This window comes from Rissa tridactyla, chromosome 10 (genome assembly GCF_028500815.1).
Source record: "Rissa tridactyla isolate bRisTri1 chromosome 10, bRisTri1.patW.cur.20221130, whole genome shotgun sequence".
NCBI lineage: Eukaryota > Metazoa > Chordata > Aves > Charadriiformes > Laridae > Rissa > Rissa tridactyla.
In genome coordinates, this window is record NC_071475.1 from 5,469,511 (window position 1) to 5,492,227 (window position 22,717).

The window sequence follows — 22,717 nt, forward strand, 5'->3', positions numbered from 1 at the left end:
TTGGATGCCACATTCTTTCACATGCAGCAGTCATTAATTCACTCCAGAGCCCCACGGCCATCCCTCCTTTGCCTTGCCTCAGATCCCAACCTGCCCCTGCCCTGATCCTGCCTGGATCCCGGGTGTTCTCTTGTCAATACCTGTGTGGTCATCATGGTTGTTCCATGGTGGAAAGGTATCCATGGCTGGTGCCCCTTGCTCTGCTGGAGACAAGGTGCATAGGACACGAGTGTGTGCCCAGCATCTGCAGATGGTCCTCAGCTCCTTCCTTGCCAACTTATTTTCTCCACAGCAGCAAAATGTCAGAAGTAGAACAAGCTTTCCGTAAGTTTGCGATATATGGTGACACATCTGCCAGTGGCAACGACATGACGGGGAAAAACTTCTCCAAGATGTGCAAAGAGTGTGGGGTGATGGATGGCAAAGCCGTGACCAGCACTGACGTTGATATCGTATTCAACAAAGTCAAGTGAGTGTTGCAGGGAGGCACGGTGGGCAGCTCAGCCGGGCGGCAGGAGAGAACGGCAGAAGGCCGGCAGGTTCTAGTGCGAGAGGCAGCCCTGTTCCTACACCACTGTCACCCAGCAGTAACTTTTCTCTTGGTCTCCCCTCGCCATAGGGCCAAGGGTGCCCGCACCATCACCTTCGCTGAGTTCCAGCAGGCCATGAAGGAGCTCTGCAGCAAGCGCTTCAAGGGCAAATCGCCCGAGGAGGCACTGCAGGCTGTGTATAGCCTCATCGAGGGGAAGGAGCCCGGCAGCGTGGGCACCACAGTGAGTATGAGTTTCCTCACCCACTGTGCACCTTGAGCTGCCACAGGGCCATTCATCCCCGCTGTAGGGACATGTGCTGTCCTCACATGTAGGGAAGAGCTTGTTTCTGAGCTGTTTTCTAACGCTGGCTGCCTCTTGCTGGCCTCCTTTCTTGCAGAAAGCCACCAAGGTTGGTGGGGTCGAGAGGCTGACAGACACTAGCAAATACACTGGCAGCCACAAAGAGCGTTTCGACGAGAGTGGCAAAGGGAAAGGTCTCGCTGGCCGCCAGGATCTGACGGACAACAGCGGCTACGTTGGAGCCTACAAGGGAGCTGGCACATATGACCAGACGCACTAGGACTAAAACTGCTTAAGGAAACAAGGACTTCTCCCCTATAACATGGGAGGAGAGGTAAATAAACATCTCATGCAACCAGTCCTCTGTGTCTGTGCACCTCAAATCTAACAGTGTGCGAAGGCATGGGGTGGGCAATGGATGACTCCAAGGAGCAGTGCGGGTTCCCCATCCGACCATGCTTTGATTACTGTGTGGTAGGGTTAAATCCAAGTCCAAGTTCACCTTTTGGAGGAAATTCTGTGGGCCAGCTACTTCACTGCCATCACGCTACTTTGCATTTCCAGTCAAGTGAACAGTAGGTTAGTCTCTGAATAGTCATTATTTTTACTCTCCCCTCCCAATACACTATACTTTTTGCTGTGATTTTTGGCATGGGGATCAGCGTGTGCATGTTTCCGTATATCTAGACTAGGTTACATTGGAGTTGATGGTTTCTGGTGGCAGACAGACCACCAGTAGTGCCTGACCACACCTTGAAGTGGCCAGGCCTCTTCCAAGGCATGGGATGCACCATGTACCACGCAGCGGAGAGGGAAGGGGTACCATTAACACCGCTTCCTGCTTTTTGCTTTCCCCTTCCCCCAGGGTTAAACCCTCTCACCAAATCCTAGCACATGGCATGGTCGCTCATTACTATTTCCCCAGGCTCCAGGATGCTGGCAGCCGGGAAAGAGTTTGTGAGCCTGAGGAAAGCAAATATAGAACCCTCCTTCGCTAGAGGCACAGTCGCCCCTGCTGCACACACTACAGTGCCTACACTGTGCAGAGGTGATTAATGAAGTTCGTTATTGAGTCTTGGTGTCTTGATTTTAGGAGCCACAGCAACAGACAAAAGCAACCATAAAAGATATCAAGTCCAAGCAGACATTACATTAGGGAAAAAAAAAAATATCCAGCAGTCAGAAAATAATGTAAAACACCCAGAAACTGAGAGATGCAAAGAGCGAACAGAAAAGGCAGCTTCGTGCAAACTGAAATAAAGACTTCCCATGGACTGCAGAAGGCAATGAAAGAAATAAAACTGAGATGCAGGCTGGCTTTGAACCTTATTTTCTCTTTTTGAGCTGCTACTGATCTTCCCGCTGCCCCCCAGACTTCAATAAAACGTTCAACTACTCACACAAAAAGACACCAACTTGAGCATTCAGGGCAAATAATCAACAGGGAAACTAAGAAGTGTGGCCATGGCCACTTTTCTGTATCACAGCTCGCGCATGTAAAGCTTCACCATTTCAAAATCTACGGACTTACAGGAAATTGTTAGGAGTTACCAATTTCATGATTATCGTATTGTAAGGAAATACATCCCATTTAATAGAAGAGAAGCAGAAAACACACATGTTCTGACTGCAGTCTCTGATATGCTGGCGGAAAGAAGTTTCTGAGAGAAGAAAAGGATTTCTACGCATCAGAGAGCGGAAAAGAGTTTCTGCTTTTCTTTGTTTACCTCTATCTCAGTGGCACAGCACACAATTAGATGAAAAAAAATCATTTTGCTTAACGACTCTGTATCTCCCCAGGCCTTCAATCAAGTGGTGTGAGGGATGGCATCAGATTGGACTGAAAAACCTAGTAAGTGCTCAGGCAAAGTCAAAGGTGGTCAGATGTGCCACTTGATACTTCTCAGGTCAACCAAAACACACAGTAAAATGAAAGGAAACATTTAAAATAATTAGTGGCTCACTCTTTTGATTTAACAAAGGTAAAAAAGAAGAGCACCTGCATGTATGTTCTACCTTTAGGGAAGCTCATAAGCTGTCTCAGCTGCACCAGGGTCTCTGCTCTGGGTGGTCAGCCCACCCTACTATTCCATGTAAATCTTCCTACCTGCCCATCATGGGACAACAACTGTACCGGCTGCGCATCCCCCTCCCACTTGCGGTCTATCCAGCACTCCTCCCCTGGGTCCGTGCTCCCAGGTCTTTATTCCATTTCTATCAGAAATGCTAATTATTAACCACATCAGGCAGAAGTCTTGCAAATTTAAAGGAAGGTGCCTCACATTCTTCATCTTCCCTTCCTATGTCAGAAAAATAAAGTGAGAGATGGAAGCAATCCTGTCACATTTTTCAGACCCTTCAAAATCCACACGGGAAGCTCATCCATCATTCACTTTAAACAACCAAAACAAAACGGTCTGAAACAAAGCAGCGCAGGGGAGTCCTGTCAGGTCTCTCCCAAACACCAGAGCCCGGTGGCTTGGGAACAGCACCGTAGGTGATGCCAGACACCAGCTGCCTGCCCGGGGTATCTCTCACCTCTGCGGCTTCTCACCCTGCTGCGGGGCAGCAACGGTCTGGTGTAGATTGTGGCAGGGCTCACTGGCTCAACAAGCACATGCTGCACATTAAGAAAGCTCACAGGTTTCATTAAGGTGGTGTCAAATTCTGACACAAGCCTCTCCCCCACTCCTTCCAAATACGTTAAAGAGTGCCGTACTTTATCGTTAATTATGCTGAGCCTGAAGTGACACTTGTGAGGCTTTGCCTCCCTCGCACATTGCACTTGAGCGGTCTGAGCGCAGAGCCCTTTGATCAGAAAGCAGTAAGCTGAGCTGGGAACTGCGACTGCACTTCCACAGGAGCTCCTCTTAATGCCCGTCACCTGAATCTTAAAAGCAGGCTGTATTCAGAGCACATTTATTCATAAATGACAGGGTTGGATTTTAGTTCACGATCTGGCCACCAGTTCCAACAGTTTATCTGAGGTCTGCTGAATCTTCGCTGTACCCCGTGCAAGGTTAAATAAGTGACTTGCCTCTATGGTCTGTATCTTACAGAAGATAACCCTTTTTTTAGGTACCGACATCCTATTCCCAGTTGCTTACTTCTCCCTGTGAAAAGGCTGTGAGAGGTTGTACAGGGATAACCAACGCAAGGGGCCAGAGACACCGAGAAAGCGTGTTACACAGCAAGTCACGTTTCAGCTCCCCACTGAATTCTATGTGGAATAAGTCTGAGGGACTTGGAGCATAACGTCCCCCAAACAGCTGTAACATAGTCCTGTTCCACTCCTCTGGCCAGAGAAGGAAGATTGCAGCAGGGTTGCTCCCGTACAGGGGAAAAGAGGCACAGGGGGAATAAAAATCAGCACAACCCCATATTCAAACACACTGTCAGAACAGCCCAGTGGTCTCATCAACCACAGATAGATATAAAAATATAATCCCATAAATACTAGAGGCACAAAACAAACAACAACAAAAAAAATCAAAACACTGGTAAAAGCAGATCACTGAGTCGGCAGCACACTACTTGTACAGCTACCCCAGCCACCCTCCATCCCAGCAGAAGACCTATGCACATCCAACGGAAGACACAATTTTAGGAGAATATGGTCTTTGTCACTGATACATTTTGAATATTCTCATCGTTAAAAATAAAACACAATAAGCTTCTACAAGAACGGCAGCACTAAGGGAATCTCCCACCACTAACCGTATTATCCCTAAGGTAATTTTGTAATAAAGATTTTTTTATGGGTTGGTTCGGGTTTTTTTAGTCATTATTGTTTTCTTTTTGGAAGGATTAAGTTTTCAACTAAATGATATTTTTATGGAAAAAATAATTGCATCATTATTATTTCTACTTAAGTACGTTCTTGCAGAGCTTCAGGGCAGCTCTAGTTTTCTTCTCTCCTATATTCTTCTAAGGACAGAGTAAGCTCACAGGTAGGACCCGCACCGTTGTATACTGCACTGAGGCAGAGCATCACTTCCTTCCTCTTGCTTTGATTTGCTTTTCATGAGAATTGGCTATGAAAAAAGACATCTTTTTTAATATTTGCTAGGTCATACACAGAGAGAGTTTCTCTGTGCACTGATAAGGAATAATTAGAAAACTAGGAAGGACGAGACTTTGATTTTGTGATAAATACAAATGCTTGACATTTTCCATCGATTTGCTAAAAAAAAAAAAAAGAATCAGCAACAAATGTGTCTTTTGGTAAAATATGAAAAACTGAAATAGCAAGAATTCTCAGTAATGTTTTGCTTCCTTTGAAAACCTATTTCTCCTAGAAAAATAATTTTGATGAAAACATTTTAACCAGACAAATGGCCTTTCTGTGAGATACAAGCCATGCAATACATTAAAGGAGACCGACTCCTGGCTTTCTCACTGGGGCTTTCTACGATTTTCTTTTGCTTTCATTTCAAACAAAGGTCAACATATAGAGAAAAATACTAGAGCTGCTCTCTGCATGTGGGAAAATTAAAAAGGAAAAAAGCGCAACAGCTGTCAAGGTTCTGGCAGAACAATCAATGAATTAAACACTGTTCTGTGTCTGACAAGCGCCTACCAGTCCTGGTCTAAGATCTAGGCCCCTGTGGGATACCCACAAAAACATACAGCAAGTAATAACATCCCTCCCCTAACAGTCAAAATCTTTTACTTATGAATCTCTCTTACAGATGAAAAGTCACCAGTGGAAAGAGTCAATTGCCACCAACAAATGCCCTGTGCTTCCCACCAAGATGTCCCATCCTGAACATATTCAAGTCCGGCAGTGTCAGAGAAGCCAATGCGTGAGCAGCATTGGCCAAAGCAATCGCTTTTCTCTGCTGCCAGAGAAGGGCACAGGCAATTCCATATCCCTGGAGGAACTAGGGGATCTCAGTCAGCTAAATGTCCTCCTCACGCTGCTTCTGTTGGGATGCGCCACGTCCCTGTCCAAGGCAACATGCTACCAAGCAGCACATGGAGATCTTGCAGGGGTTTGCATTTTTTGTGACAGATAGATTTGATTTGCCCTTAGTTAACTAAAATTTTAATCTGAAATTAAAACATCCTGGAATGTAAACATCAGCAATCTTAGCAACCCAGCCCCACTGAGCTGGCTTGAGCTGTCACCATACCTGGTGATGTTGCCTGTGCCTCTAACGAACAGAGAAGCAAAGAGTTGAGGTGGCAATGTCTGGAAGACTGAGACATGCCCCTTACACAAGCTCAGCTTTAGACAAAATCCAATAATTAATTTCCACCCTGAAAGCAGAGCTCTTTGCAATTCCATCCCACATAAGCTCGATACCACTTTCCATTTAATTTCCTCTGTGTCCAGGATGTCCCTCATTTTCTTTACCCCACAATTAATTACTGTAATACATTCCCAAGTTTCACAGGTTTGATATTTTTTTTTTTCCAGTCACAAAAAAAAAAAACAATCACAGCAAGTGCAATGCAGGCAGCTCCCCCAGGTCCAGTTCTTAAGCAGCAGCTTTTCAGATGCGTCAAAACCCTCTGGGAAAGTCTCCAAGCATGGAACTGGGGGCATTACCTCAAAAAAATCTCCCGCTCTCTCCAAAGAAGCTGCAGCTCCTCCATCACTAGTTTTCCCAGAGTCAGAAACTCCCTGGCAGATAAAGCATAGGCGAGAGGCAGGCACAGCTGGGAACATGGGACACACGCCTAGCAAGGGCTAGATGAGGAGCCCACCATTTTCCTACCACCGGCAGAAGCACCCTCAGGTCATGATGAATTTTCATCCTCTTGGCACTCACACTGACAAGCGCTTGAGCACAGAGGGACATGAGCACTCTGGCTGGGTCTGCAGCACCTCCGGCACCTGGCTCTGCTGCCCAAGCCCCTGCATTCGACGCAGTGCGTCTGTGGTTGTAACCCCCTGGAGAAGGGAGCCTGACAGGCAGCACGGATTTGCTGCTACTGCAGCATTTTATCTCCTCTGGCCCAGCTTCGTGCTGGCTTCCCAGGTCTCAGAACTGACAAATTGGGTCTGTGTGCGGCAGGCTCCAGGGAGGATTAGCCCTCCCAGCAGGATTCACCACTGCTGTCCCCTGCAGTACCCTTATGCCATCTCAGACCTGCAAAAAGTAATGGATCACACTGATTCATTCAGGTATTTCTTGTAATTTTATGGATCCAGCTTTAGCCAGCAGGTTTAGCGTTCTTACAGATGTTAAAAGGGAATTGCATTGCCTAACCTCTTGCCTGTAACTTAGCCCTTACGTGACCCACCAGGGAACGGTGATCTTTCAAGGAGGATTTAAACTCGGCGCTGCCCAGAAAAAACAGTTACTGCCTACTTTTTCCCAGCTCAGACTTTGCTCCTCATCTCCGTTTCTTGGCTCCCCCTACTTCCCACGCTGGCCACCTTGCAAAAGCCTCCTCAACAGCCCAAAGTTAGACAGAAAAAAGGGTAATAAGTCCCAACTGTCCATAGAGAGGTTGCTCTCAGCATCCCCAGACATGACCCCACCGCTTCCCAGTCCGGGGGTGGCAGGGGATCCCCACGCTCCCCTCTAGCCCCAAGGACAGACACATTCCTGGGTTAGACTTCTTGCACTTGTGTATTGAATGCACATAAGGAAACGCAGAGTTCAGCCCGATACAGCTACTGGTTACGCAAGAAAACGGCCAACATCGTTCTCTTCTTGCACCAAAACAAACCTGGGGTAACTCATGAGTGCCAAAAAGGCTGATTTTTTTCCCAGTTTCTTATATTGGCTTGGCATACACACAAGTTCCCCGAGTTCAGCAGTTACATCAGCACAAAGAAAAGCAGAAGGAAAGGGAAGCAAACACCAAATTCTAGTTTTAAACAGGCAAAATACATCAGGATATGGGTCAGACTTTCCACCTGATCCAAACCACCCATGTCTCTTCAGCTTCCCAGCCATAGGTTCGGGACATTGCACTGCAGCGCTTCTGCACTGATCAAGGTGAGCCCATAGGAACCAGAGGGAGAAGACTGCTTTCCTGCCGCAACAGCTCCTGAGCATTTCAGCACTACACCCACAATACTTCCGGCTAGCATGTAGTTTTAAACGTAATCCATCAACTTTAAGGGTTAAATGTCAAGAATTTAATTAAACCCAATACCAAGCAGCAAGGAATAATACCCAGAGAACAAAGAGATAGCATCTGTCTTTTCTTTCTGTTATGCTGGGGAAAGGGAAACCTGTTAGTTACGCTTTTTGGTGCAAAATTCCTGCAAAGGTGCGCATATATAAAAACAACTGATGCCTCTGCAAGAAAATAGTACTTATTTATTAAACAACTATTCTGTTGTTTCTGTATGGCATAGGTAAAGGCGACTTGGAGATATTCCACACCCGCCTGGACATGTTCCTGTCCAGCCTGCTCTAGGTGAGCTGCTTTGGCAGGAGGGGTGGACTAGATGATCTCCAAAGGTCCCTTCCAACCCCTACAATTCTGTGATTCTGTATTTTTATATCTGCAGCACAGAAAGGCCAGTGTGTTAAAATGCTCCATGGCTGGGGACATGAGCAGCTTGTGGAAGAGACAAACTCTTTCCCCCATGGGGAAGGGGGGCCAGGAGCCAGCAGGCAGAGGTGTCCGTCTGAGCGGGGAGCAGTGATGCCCAACGAAGGCAGGTGATGCTCCCGGTGCAGGATGCACAGCTGTGACCCAGCGGCGCAGAGACCAAAACTCTGAGCTGCCTCTGAGTTTTCCAGCTGGGAGAGAGATTTCTGCACAGCAGAGCTGCCTGTCTCAGCTTCAGCGTGGTGCTAATAACCGCTAGCTATGTCAGATAACTCCTGGGAATCTCAGCAGCACAGAGCTCCTGTCATACCTGGGGTTTCCTTTTGCAGTGGGGCTTGCGGAGGAGGAAACAGCTCACTCCCAGGCCCAGCCTCAGCTGGCATCTCTGCCCACAGCTCTACTGTCTGCAGCCTGGCAGCACAGCAGAGACTCAAACCCTTCTGATGAGGATTTCAAATGTTACAGATGCACTCTGTAGCTGCGAGGCAGAGGAGAATTAATCAGGGGAATGAGTTTACTCAGCCACAGAGAAAGGCAAACCTGCACGGCAAGAACAGGCAGCAAATACATCACCCCAACAGGGCACAAGCTCCTCACCTTCTCCATCCAAGGCAGTCTCCAAGACATAACTATGCTGCATCTAGATATAAAAATCAATCAAAACAGGTGGTTAAACTGTCAAATTAGCCACCAGAGGGAGTTATGGCAATACAACAAAAAAACACCACTTAATTGACATTGCAAAAATAAAATTAAGTGCTGTAGATGCTGAGATATGAATTCAAGCAAAGCATCTTCCCTCTTCCTCTGCGCCAATCCTTCCAAGCCTGTAGATAACAGCAGGACAGCCATCCCGACCCACCCGCTGTGGTCTGCGGTACAGTTTTGCAGAGATAAGGTATCCGCACAGCCATGGAGGTGGTGCACGCTGCCATGAACACGCTGGTCTGCAAATAAAGCCGTGCAAGTCTAGGTAATCGGGATGCCAGCATCACATTAAACTTTGGGAGTCTCTCTTTAGTGATCCTTTTAGCAAGAGATCTTTATCTTAAACCTGCCAAAAAAGAAGCTGATGCCACCAGGAACACTGTGTTTAGTAGCTCCTTACTCTGGTACCATGCACTTCATCTGCCTGACCCTTCATCCTCATCTAGAGCCACAGCCACCCTCTTCTTCCCCAAACTTGCGATTTAACATTCCAAAGGGATTCTCTGAACCATGCCCAGCAACAGTGGAAACCTGATCAGAGGCCTCTGGACGCTGCTGTGATAGGGCTGATAAATAGTTAGTGAAGTGGATAGACAACAAAACAGAGAAAACATTGCCTTCCCACCGCCTTATCTATGAAAGAACACCCAATAGTCCACGTACACTGCTGGTCTATAATATCCCATCATGGCCTACCCCAGAGTAGCTGCTGGTTTGGAATATAGAGATAAGGTTAGCCACTGTCCTCAGGAGAAGAAAAAAAAAAGGGGGGGGAGGAAATCTCATTTGATACAACTGGAAAGAGCTGGAGGGTGGGGGGGTGGTCTGCAAGATTGTTCTAGATCTCAAGATACTGAAAAGTATGGAAAAAATACAGATGACATTTTGGTTGTTTATTTCCATTCCTAAGAGAAAAGCAAATGTATTCTAATAACAATTAAAGGAACACATTTTTCATGTATTTATTTATTTCAGTTTGAATAATAAAAAGGGCACAGATGGGGGGCTGGAAGCAGGCCACGGGTAACCCTTCTCAGGAAACATCAGCTCTGCTGAATAACTAAACCCAATGCAATCCTGCTTGAAGCAGGGTGTCGGGGGACAGACACAGGCACCCCCCTGGAAAGCCACTCTGAACAGGTACGGTTGGCAGGAAAGCGAGCAGGAAAGACAGGTGAGTGGATCCCGGAGGACGTGAGCAGCTTCGGGGGGTGGAAATCTGGCCACTCCAAAGCTGGTGGGGGGGACAGGCTGAGGCAGGGTTTGGGGCAGGGTAGCCAGTGAGGTCAGCCGCGGGGGCCCCGTCAACTGCAAGAAGTGCTCCTCTCATTCGGGGCTAGACTCATTAAAATCACCATCAACGTCCTCACAAAGCAACGCAGGGCTGCAAAACACTGCCCAGCGATCCCCAATGGAGCTGCCAATTCACGTCAAGCTGATAAGGTTTGCTAAGTTTGCAGAACATTTTCCCAGGTCAAAAGGCAATCACTCATCAAAATAATTGAGAGCCTCTACAATTCGACAGGTCGGACCTTTGCTGGAGATGGGGCATGAGCAGGGTCAGGTCCTCTCTGTGCCTGGCCTGGAGCTGGCAGGAGGGAACCAGCAGAAGGGACACTCCAACCCGGCTCCCATGCCCCCTTTCCCAGAGGGAAGCACGTATCTCCTGTCTTAGCGGTTCAAGTCCTAACATGCTGTGAAGGCTCCCAATTTCAGTTTGCACTGGAATGAACAGTCCTAAACCCCTTCTTCCCAGCCCATGGAAATTCTGTTTTCAAGCCATAGAAGAAAAAAAAAATTCCACCATTCTTTGTATAAAATATCAAGATAAAGATATAAATCATAAAGAGGAAAATTCTTAATCCAAAGGATGTATAATTTCATGCTACAGCTGCAACAACTGTACCTTCCAACCTTGTTTTTCCAGCTAAAATTCTGAGATAAACAAAACCCCAATTGTGGCTTTCAGGTCCTTCCCAGGAAGGAGAGCATTCAGAGCCTCCTGGGTTTAGCAGCTGCCCACTTGCCTATTTAAATTTGTTTTGCGTGGACAATACTGAGAAGAGAGAAAGGAAGATGAAGGATGGCAGGAAAGCAAGAAGAAAGAAGTGTAATCATGCATGTGGTGGCACTCCACCAAACCTTTGCCCAGCACAGAGATATTTTGAAATTACTTAGCATAACAAATCAAAACACACAACAACATACCCTCCGGGTAAAATCTAGAAGAAACACACTCATCTCCAAATGTCATCAGCTAAAAGACTTTTTTGCATCCATATTCTGTATCTTTATCAAGCAAAAGGACCTTACACCAAATTAAAAAGACCTTTTGCCCTACCATAGCAGAGGTACTGCGCTGTTTCGTGTGCCCCCCGATGCTCTTTAATGCACTCATTAGAGACAGGGCCACTCTCATTTCAGAAAAAGCTTTTCCATCCAAAGAGAAAATGACTCTCACATGGGATTGCAAAGAACAAGGTTTGTTTTCTTTAGGACCTGCCTCACCTAGGGACAGTCTCTGGTAGCACATAAGCCTTGACAGCATCTCACTGCCTCTCCTGCTTCAGCAGCAGGCAGCATCAGCCTCATTTTACAGGAGAGGCAGAGGCATAACGCAGTAGATTGGCAGCAGAATGAGGAATCAGGCTCGCCTCTGACTCATCCTATACCTCCTTAACAAAACCTCGATTTCCTCACAGCCACTGCGATTCAACAGGCACAAGGGAATTCTTTTTGTGCTTTTTGGAGGTCCAGACTAAAGCAGCTCTTGGGAAAGCACAAGGGTATACCTCCACCGCTAAGAAAGCGACAGGGCTCAGCAGTCCTCCCTGACAGGAGGAAATATTTCCGTGGACTTTCACTCCACGGGCTAGAGGGAGGCCCCTTTAGCTTATCTTTTCTCCCTACCTTGGGACAAAGAGATCTGAGCTTTACATCTGCTTGTCCCTGGGGGGAAGGACCCCAGCTTTTCAATCCCAGCGCTGATGCCTGAATTTGGACAAGCCAAATTCCACTCAGTGTCAACAAAACCTGATGTCTTGCACTAGGGTTTCTCCGTAGTCCAGCAGCATCTCCTACAGCAACCCACCTCAAATGCAATGAAGCTGCCTGTCCTGCCTTCAGCCCTTTCAGTTGATTGTCCCTGGCCATGCTACCTGTCCCTCATTACTCCCCTCCACCTCTGCAAGACCCCTACCGTACCACCCTGCCTTCCCTGGGCAGCAGGCGTCCGGCCTGTCCTGCACTGGTCCTGTATGTCTGACGCTGCTTCCCCTGTAATCCTCACACCTCCTCCAAACAACACCAAGACATTTAAGTCATCCTCAAATCCCTGGTCCAGGGGAGCAACGCAATATTAACAAGGCAGCACCAGCAGCAGCGAGAACATTTCTATCCAGCAGTGCCATCAAAACCAGCACAAGGCTTTCCCCGAAAGCTGTCAGCAATCCATTTTCTTTAAGGACCCAGCCTGCCTCTGGGGATTTGCGGAGGAGAGGCTTCTGCATACCTTGTGTTTCCAAAGTCTATCACAAAGATGGGGCTGTTCCTCGCTAAGCCCCTGGGGATGCATCAAACTCTTGACACCACAGGGTTGCAACACATTTAAAGCAATCTGGTATCTTACGCCCTGCTATCTGAATTACAACATTGTCTCCCAGGCTGAGACTCAGCAAACACCTCTTACACACCTCCTGTTGCAGCTCCTCTACTCCTCTTGGTAACCAACATGATTTAGCAGTATCTTAGTACCAACTTTACTGCCCTGTAATAGGAAACTAACCTCTTACTTGCCGTCTACTAGTAACCTTCAAAGTCCCTTGACATAAGCCACAGAGATGTCCGATAGCAGTAACTGTTCTTGGTAAATCAAATGGCCTCAAGGCTGTTCCAAGACAACGTAATTTTTAGCAGCCACCTGTATTTTGGATTTGTTGGAAAGCTGGAGTTGTTTCACATGGCTACTCAACCACGCATCTTCAGGCCATTTTGGGATATTTGTGTTCAAAGTAGCAAAGTACAAAATAAGCTCTGGTTAACACAGTAATAGTTGGATGATCCTGGTGTCTCAAGCATACCAGCTGCTCCCAAAGTGACAGAGAGAAATGGGAATGTATTTCCACCTGTGGGGGAGGTAGTGCTTCAGAGCGGGCAACCAGTGCATTTACAAAATTGTCCATGGAGGAATTCAGCTCAGAGATTAAGGATAGCCCAATAGTCAGAGAATCTGGGTTTAAGTCTCTCCCCAACATTTAACATGTCTGGAGGTAAATAACCTTTAACTGCAAAAGAGAAACAACTTCCATCCATGAAAGCTCTACGTGGCAGGACATCGCACAGTTTTAAAGGTCAGACTAGACAGTGATGGAGGCCATCAGGTAGATGGACAGATAGATCGATCATTTGATTGCTCAGGGGTAAGAGCACCAGGCACCACCTTCACTCCTAAGAATGGCTTAAGCAACAAGCACCTGGATGCATTACATCGCCTGAATGGCAGATCAGAGCCAGAAACCTGTGTACATGGCAAGCCTTGGGTACCTTTCTAGGAAAATTCAGTTTGCAAAACATGTCCAAGAAGGCTGGCAGCTTCACCAGAGAACTTTCCACAAGTGATGGTTTGCACATTTCTTAGGTTTTTGCTCTAACCAGATTTGCGTTGTGTTTTTATTTGTTTCCTAAAGCCCTTCTTGCAGACAAACAGTATGAGTGGATGCACCCAAGGAAAATCTAGTTTAAGAGTCCACAACACTGGTGTTTTCAGTTTAATCCCCACGAGCATCCACACCTCGAATCTGAGCTGGCCACAACACAGAAAAGAGATACTATGCCATCCGTGCCACGATTCACAGTTTGGATCCACAGACTAAAGAAGCCACAGAGAAAATAAGACTCTAATTTAACTAATAAGATTAATTCTGTGACAGTGCAGTCTCTTCAGAAGAAAGAAGGTGGGGGGACAACCAAGAGATTACTGGCTAGAAGCTAGCAAAAACCATTTACAACAGACAATTCTACCTGTCAAAGGCACATGTAAATCAACGAACTGTTGATCCATCACCTTAGTTTTCACAACTACTTCTTACAATGCATTGAGCTTCTTGCTTCAAAGCGCCCTCAGAGCTAGAGCTCCCACTCCAAGCTCCCCAGAGATCATCTGCTGTTCAAAGCAATCAGATTTGTAGAGGACTTGGAGTTTGCTTGGTTTTTAATGATGTGCATCACTGTTCAGACCGATTATAAACCAGTTTCACCATTATCAATCATAACAGTGAGTTATTCAGCCCAGCAAAGAAACATCAAACTCTTGTTTAGTTTTGCTACACTTGAAGGAAAAAGCCACTGAAGTGTTCTCAAGAAGCACTCGACAGAGGGAGAGATAAATCAAACTGTAAATAGAAATGGAAATGCGAGAGCAGAGTCATCAGTCACTGCGGCTCGTACAGAGGTTTATCGGTCAACCCCAAGTTGGGAGAAGCCAGCAGCTGGATCAGGCGACCGTTTCAGCTAATGGCAAAGATGTCGTGCAAAACAGCAGGGGAACAGGGCACCACACGAGTTCTCACATGGTTTCCTATCACCAGAGAGCTTCAGCAGGAAAAGTTTTAAACTCAAACAAGGGACAAGGAGGAGAAACCAACACCAGCCAAAAAGGCAGACATCCCAACTTGAATTGCATTGCCCACGGCTCCCAGCTTAGCCCGCTGACACTGATTTTCTGCTGTGCCCTTCTAGAAAGGCAGAGGGAATTACTCAGTTCCCTCTGAGTACTCCTCAATTCAAACCTTGCCTGGGAGATTGAGGCCCCTGTGAGTGCCAGTGCCTAGCTCACCATCACGCCAGGACAGGAATTATTTCTAGAGGATAATAAAAACTCCTTTCCTGGTTGCCAGCCAGTCAGCAGCTCACCCCACCACAGGTCTTTCACATTGCCCTGATGGTCACCCAGCCACTGTGGGACTCAAATGTCTTCTCAAAACATCATGGGGAGGTCAACCCCACAGACCTTATCCAGCAAGGTGCAAAACATATCTGCTGCCTGTCTATCATGTATGTCAGTTCAGCAAATGATGGCTCTGTATGCCACCTTTGCCCTAGCCCACGCCATCAATTCCCTGCTCGCTTGGGGTCTGTCTTCATGACTCACTTGGCAACAGCAGCGTCGAACAGCACCGTACTCACGCACAAACTGCTGCAAATCTCCCCCTCCTCAGACGCGCACGCCTTTGGCTTCCTCTCTGCGCAAGCACCAGCCCTTCCTTAAAGCTTTCCCCAGCCTCTAAATGACTCTGTGTCTTTCGGAGGAACTTCAGTTACACCTAGCAATCCTTTTTATTTCATGCTCTGCACCTCGACCCAGCGCAGCTCCCGGCGACTCGACAGCTGCCGAACCCCCCCCCCCAGCAGCAGCTGCATGTGAATGCTCCTTGCAGGGCAGCGCTCGCGCCCATCCTGCATTTTGTACAAGGTGCCAAGCGTTTGGGAATAGCCTACAACGAATCATATTATATTTATGATAACATTACAAAGCTTAAAAGATTATCTCTGTGTCACATTCTTGAGTTACAGAATCAGGTTGGTTTTAAGTGTGCACGAAGAGAGTACACAGCCCAAGCTCACTTGTAAGCTTTAATGCACGTTTCCCTGGAAGGCCAAAGCACTGGTAACTGTGAGGTACAGTACAGGGCAAAAATAAAGAGAGGAAAAGCCGTGAAATACAGCCCCCCTGGAGCTCAATTACTTCTGACTCATCCTTCCAAACGAGTTCTTTGCCTCCATAAATCAGAGGGAACAGAAACACTCGCGCTGCTGAGAGAGGGTAATTATTCTTGCACAGTGTGAGGGGAAAACACACATGCTAATAGTGCCAGCTCATGAGACTGTGCTGGTGTCGACAGTGAGAAAAACATGCTTTTAAAAACACAGAGGGGCCCGCTGCAGCCAGTACAACAGCACTCAGTCCCACCCGCATGCTTGGGGGAGCCCCTCCAGTCTGCAATCCAGGAGCCACAGGAGGACCCAGGGCATGGGGTTCCCCTCAGGAACAAGGTGGCCCAAACCCCTTGTTAACATTTATCAGGGTTCTTCACACTCAATTCCACCTGCCTGCGCCAGGAGGACTTGAGCTTAGTTGCTCATCAGGGAATTAGTGGAGCATCCTGAATAAGAGGCACAATTTCGGATGTCTTACAACTTTCCAAGGCTTTTCCTTCAAAGCACAGAACGTAAGACAATCCAGGATATTCCTCTGACCTTTTCTAAGGTGTGTAGGTTTGGATTAGGAAATATTGCTGGTCCACAAGCTGCACAGCAGAGAGAATGTGACTTTGGTTCTGCAGATGCCCCATCAAGCATGCAAGAGCATATTGTTAAATGCTGCCTTCTGCAGTATCCCATACACATCACCAGGCCAGCAGGTCATCATATGCTATTGCAAATCTTATGTTCCTGAACTCTTTTATCCTGGATTTTATTCATTCTCAGATTTAGTTACTGGTCAGTAAAGTTCTCTCCATCAGCTTTTTTTTTTTTTTTTCTCTCCATTTTTTGACTTTTTTTTTTTTTAACTAGCACAATTCAGAAAAAGCCAATAGCAGACAAGCCTTTGAACACGTAAAGGGAAATGTCTTTTGTTTTACAAATTTGGGCTGGTAAGGAAGCTTATATCGTGGTTTTCTCAGAATTCAACCTTCCTTGGGAGTACTGTAGCCACTGCTCCCGCTGTCTACCCCAGCTCCTCTTTGGGAAAGCTCTTCTGTCTGGCCAAGACTGAAAGGGCATTTTTAGGCCTGCAGCTAACAGCAGCAGCTCTCGGGAGCTAATAAACAAGAAGAATAGGGAGAGTGTAGTGTGCATTTCTAATGGGCAGCAATATTCAAGCTTACCCAAAATTTCAAGACCAGAAAAGTGTCAGCAACCAAACAAGCAAAAGCGGTAGATCCAAGTCGGAATACAGGCCACACGTTTAAAAGTGATTTAGGATCTAAACAAAGGGCTGATGTTTTGAAAAAAGTGTCACGAAAGCACCATTCAAGTCCTCTTGCCCTCCCCTTCCACATTACTAAAGTAATTCTGGAAGGAAGGAAAGTTAACAGCAATAAAAGGGTAAATCCAAGGAATGTAAGCCTAATAGGAGAGCAGTCACAGTCTCAGCCTTGTACAAAGCCAGATGCACTGAACATCCATTCAGTCTGAAGCTTAGGTGAGCAAACAAACTCTGCTCATTGAGATACTCATTTCTTTTGGGGGCAGTCACATGCCCTAAGCATATACAAGAATCAATGCATATGTCTCTACCATGCCTGAATACCAACAAAACACGAGGCAGGATTTTCTAAATAAGACCTGGGATCTACCTGGACAGTTTTGACCCAACCCAACTCTACTTGATCCTCACTGTCAAGACACCAAACCATGAACTGCTCCCGGGGCACCTAATGAAAAGCATCATGCTGGCCATGGCCTCACAGTGCGTGCCGCTCATGCCAAAGCCAACCTTCCAGTAAGGGGACCCTCAACCTACCCACACAGACGGTCGGCGACACCAACAGACAGGACAGCATATGGTCACATTAATAATTACACAGTCAGGTGAAAGGAAGATTTCCATAGTAATCCCATGGAGTTAGGAGGTCAGAGATTGAGCAGCAGAGAAAATAGCAGTGTGCATGGGGTGTAGCCTACTAACACAAAACTACAGTAGCAACCTCAGAGATAATTCATGAAATGCAGCCAATTATATTAGAAATAAGAGACTTCAAAAAAAAAAAACCAAAGCTGACATGGTCTACAGCCCTATTGCTGGCAGGCACTCAGATCCCAGAAACATTTCATTCTGACAAGGTAATGCTTGCTTTCCCCTGAGCAAGGGGAAAGATCCCAGCTGGGTCAACCACGAAAATCTTCAAGATATCTGTCCAGTTAGAAAATGAAATTAATTTGAAGATTGTTCCCCCTTCTGGAGCTTCCTTTAACCTTTATCTTTTTATTAGCAGAGATAAAACCCAGATACGCTTCCAAGAAGAGGATCTCATCAGCTTTGCTTCTTCAGTACCAGCATGCCGTGACGTGGGTGGTGATGAGAAGTAAAGCCAGTGGAGTCCGCAACTTCCCAGCCCTGCTCTGAAGAGGTCTCAACAAGGTTAATGGGGACAGAGCTCAGCATCACACATGCTCTCACAATAAGGCAGGTCTGTGAGACACTCAGGTCTCCCAGGGCATGCTTCTCCCAAGACCTAGGTGTTCCATGGGGCTGAAGCCCTGTCAGTCTTGAACCAAGCCAAAGGAATGGCACATGCTGGCAAAAGACCAATTTGCACCTATACCACGATGGTAGGACAGCCACAGGCTGAATGGTGGCCTTCCAGTTTCAGTAAACACCAGCTAGGCAACAGCATGAATTACCATCCTACTGCGGTACACAGAAATAAAATCAATTTGTCTCCACTTGCGCACTCGCCCTTTTCTCTCAGCAACACTCCCCGTTCTCCCCGGGCACCTCTCTGCTGATCCACTGCCCAATTAACCTTTCATTAAAGGCTTCCTAGACATTTACAAAAAGGCCATAGTACCCATGATTAGCACTTTATTTCACATGCATTGCTACAGCTACACATCCTGGTCTACGCTCCCCTTGGGAAACACAACTTGCAGCCTCACCCTTCATCTGATGCCCCTCAGCACTAGGATGGGGGTGGGTCACCAGAAATAACTTCTTATTTACCTTCACTGTCTCTCAGTGTTTTTACAGACCTCTGCAATATTTCCTCTTAGCTGTCTCCTTCTCAGTCTAAGGAATCCTGGTCTTGAGAATTCCTGGTACAAAACCTACCCCTTATCTCTGATTTTTAACCCTGCTCTGAACATCTTTCCAGTTTCCCTGGTTTGTTCCAGAGCCAGGAGATAAGAGAGCAGCAGGCAGTGCAACCACAGGCTCACACAGCTGGATTGCGTTTTCTTCCCACTGCCTTTCCTAATAACTCCTAATGTTCAATTTGGTTTTGATCACTGCTGAGCACTGAGCCAATACTACCACAGAGTTCTACATTATAACCCAAGACCTCAAGCCCCCAGAGCCTGTTGGCATTTCACAGCTCATCATCTTGTGTACGCGCAGAATTATTTTTATGTGCATGACTTCACATTTTCCTACCCTGAAATTCATCTGTCATTTTAGCATCCCACCACTCTGTTTCAGAACATTCTTCTGCACGTCTTCACAAGTTGCCTCTATCTTTACTACCCCAAATAGTTTGCTGCATTGCCAAAAACTAATTTCTTTTATTTTTTGTTCCTTTTTCAAGTCCCTAACACATATTTGAAGGATCCAAGTTCTCAGCATGAGACCTTGCAGTATTCTGCTGGTGACTTCCCTCCACCAGGAAAACTCGTTATTTACTTCCACTCTGTTCCTCATCTTTTAACCAACTTCTTAAAGTAAAAGACCCTCTCCTTTTTCCATGCAGCTTTGTTTCCTTAAACATCTTCTGCGAGGAACCTCAATAAATGCCTTTGAAAAATCCAAACAGGCTTTATCAATGGAGCGCTCCACTCCACACGCTTGTTAACTCCTTCAAAGCAGTGTTTTGCCCTGTGCCTTCCCACATGTGTGTTTGCAGCTGTCTCTTCCCTTGAAAGCAAATTCTGAGTTTCACGGGACACTATTGAGGGCAAAGCTTTTCTAGCTTCAGTTGTTCTAAAAATTCATCCAAAAGGAAAAATTATGTCCCAAAGCACCTCTTTTGTCATCTCACAAACACCTCTTAGACCTGTCTTCCCTTTAAGTAAGACAAAAAAAAATCCTTGGACAAACACCACTATCAATACTAATGCAAACCTTTTATCTCATGTCTCTTTCCTTTACCACCTCCCAGTACAGGCTAGCCTCAGTCTAGGTTTAATAAAGGCTGGTGAATGTCTCTCTGCAAATATTTATTTGGGCACTGACCCCTGAAACAAATCCAATTCATCCGGTTGCTGATTCAGACAGCATTTCAGCTCCTAAATACACAGATCCCTTTCCGCAGAGGCCTCATGCTACCTCCCGTCTCTCACTGAGGTTTTCAAACCCCTTTATCACACTTCCCTTCACAAAGCTACAATCAATTTGCATTTGTGGGATAGGGTTTTCCAAATGCCCTGAGGGAGCTAAACGCTACCATTTACTCCTGATTTAGATATGTAATTTCCATGGAGCCCACTGGAAAGCCCAAACTTTGCGTTAACATTCACTTCTTCAGCACGGCCAGTGAAGGACCTTCAGGACCACGAGCAAGCTGATCTTGATGGGCAAAATAAATGCATCAAGCAGAAGAAACCACTCACACTATCCAGCATTACAGACTCTATGCCTTCCAGTTTGGGTACTGAAGAGTACCTGTGCCTTTTGAATCACAGAATAGGTTGGGTTGGAAGGGGTCTTTAAAGGTCATCTAGTCCAACCCTCCTGCAATGAGCAGGGACATCTTCAACTAAATCAGGTTGCTCAGAGCCCTGTCCAACCTGACCTTGAATGTTTCCAGGGATGGGGCATCTACCACCTCTCTGGGCAACCTGTTCCAGTATCTCACCACTCTCATAATAAAAAATGTTTCTGTATCTAGCCTAAACCTACAACCCTTGCCTTATTGCAACAGGCCCTGCTAAAAAGTTTGCCCCCATCTTTCTTATAAGCCCCCTTTAAGTACTGAAAGGCCACAATAAGGTCTCCCCTGAGCCTTCTCTTCTCCAGGCTGAACAACGCCAACTCTCTCAGCTTGTCCTCATAGCAGAGGTGTTCCATCCCTCTGATCATTTTTGTGGCCCTCCTCTGAACCTACTCCAACAAGTCCATGTCTTTCCTGCTCTGAGGGCCCCAGAGCTGGACGCAGTACTTCAGCGGGATTCTCACCAGAGCGGAAATTCTCACCCCTCTCTCGTCCTGCTGACCATGCTTCTTTTCACGCCCAGGATATAGTTGGCTTTCTAGGCTGCAAGCGTACATTGTCAGCTCACATCCAGCTTATCATCCACCAGTACCCCCAAGTCCTTCTTGGCAGGGCTGCTCTCAATCCCTTCATCCCCCAGCCTGTATTGATACTCGGGGTTGCCCCAACCCAGATGCAGGACCCTGCACTTGGGCCTTATTGAAACTCATGAGGTTCACATGGGCCCACTTCTTGAGCTTGTCCAGGTCCCTCTGGATGGCATCCCGTCCCTTAGGTGTGTCAGCCACATCACTCAGCTTGGTGTTGTCTTTAAATTTGCTGAGGGTGCACTCGATCCCTCTGTCTGTCATTAATAAAGATATTAAACAGTACTCATCACAATACACACACCCCTGAGGGACACCACTTGTCACCAATCTCTGTCTGGACATTGAGCTGTTGACTGCTACTCTCTGGATGGACCATCCAATCAACTCCTCATCACTTCCAGTTCTGCAAATGTCCCAGGCTTACAAGCTGTCTCCTCCAACACTTAGTAGGACAAAGTATTATCTCCATGCCATCAACCGTCAAAGAAAATGCACCACAGCAAGCTATAGAAAAGGAGCACAGCAGTGGGGCTAGATACGAGGAGCTGTACGAGAGGAGCAAAGAAACCATAGGAAGAGCCCATTGCTGATAGCACAGTCCCAGGACAGAGCCCAGCAGGGAGAGGGGAGGGGGAAAAAAAAGCCAGAGCTTTCCTACGCTAAACGGAGCTGTGCTACCTCACCCAGGTGGCCACACACGGTGAGCTGATGTTTCTGCAGCTCCTCCAGAAAGGCCCACTGGTGCCACACACCACAGAACTGTGAGATGGATGGGGACGGGCACTTGAAGCTCTGTGCATGCCCTGAATCCCACCTTACTTAAACACAAATGATGATGTTTGAACAGTTTTTTAACGCGAGAAAACTTCCATTGATACAAAATGCTGGCCACTTAATTTCTATTTGTATTCCTTCTTGCCCATGTATCCCTTACCTATTATTGTACAGCCAGACCCTTCTGGAGATGTTACCATTTTTCACCTAGAGTCACATAAAAGCATAAACCTAAGCTCTCTTCCAGAACAATTTGCAAGAAAACATTGAACTGTGTGATACACAGTAGGGACAAAATCTTTTCAGAAATGTTAACAATGCAGGACAGGCACCTTTGTGTTAAAAGCACATATAAAGCTGACAAAGCAGAAACACACTTCCATGGCGTAAATACGGAACAGAAACATGTGGTTTGATGGCTTAGATCAAAGGACAGGGCAGCAGTCCTTAGATAAATCCAGATGTCAAAGACTTATCACACACATCCTCCAACATGCATCTAAGCATCCAGAGGACACACAGACCTCATGAGATATGTCATTTTTGTTGCTTTCAAAAAGCAACCCAAAACCACGGACTTCACAGAGGGCTCCAAAGGCAAGCTGTGCTGTTGCCAAAGGGCTACAGGAGATCTCAGCAGACATCCCCCCCTCTAGGGCAATGGGGTGCTTTCAAGATTCCCACACCATCAAATGACTGGTACCTCAATGTTTCTCATGTCCAACCACACATTTCTCAAGGAGCAGGCATCTCAACGTCCATCTCATAAATGAAAATTTAAGAACGGCAGCATTGTCACATGGATTATTTTCCATCACCTTCTGGACCACCAATGGTCTGTAGAACAGAATTTGGTAACCACTGG

At 46.6% G+C, this 22,717-nt stretch overlaps 1 protein-coding gene across 1 annotated transcript; it reads left to right on the forward strand.

Annotated features, from left to right (window-relative positions):
• Nucleotides 1-218: 218 nt before the first annotated feature.
• LOC128915787 (tubulin polymerization-promoting protein family member 2-like) lies at nt 219-1,113 on the forward strand. Its single transcript, XM_054216563.1, has 3 exons — nt 219-469; nt 620-773; nt 931-1,113. Exons 1-3 carry the CDS (start codon nt 300-302, stop codon nt 1,111-1,113), a joined length of 507 nt encoding a protein of 168 aa, XP_054072538.1. The 5' UTR covers nt 219-299.
• The last annotated feature ends 21,604 nt before the right edge of the window (nt 1,114-22,717 follow it).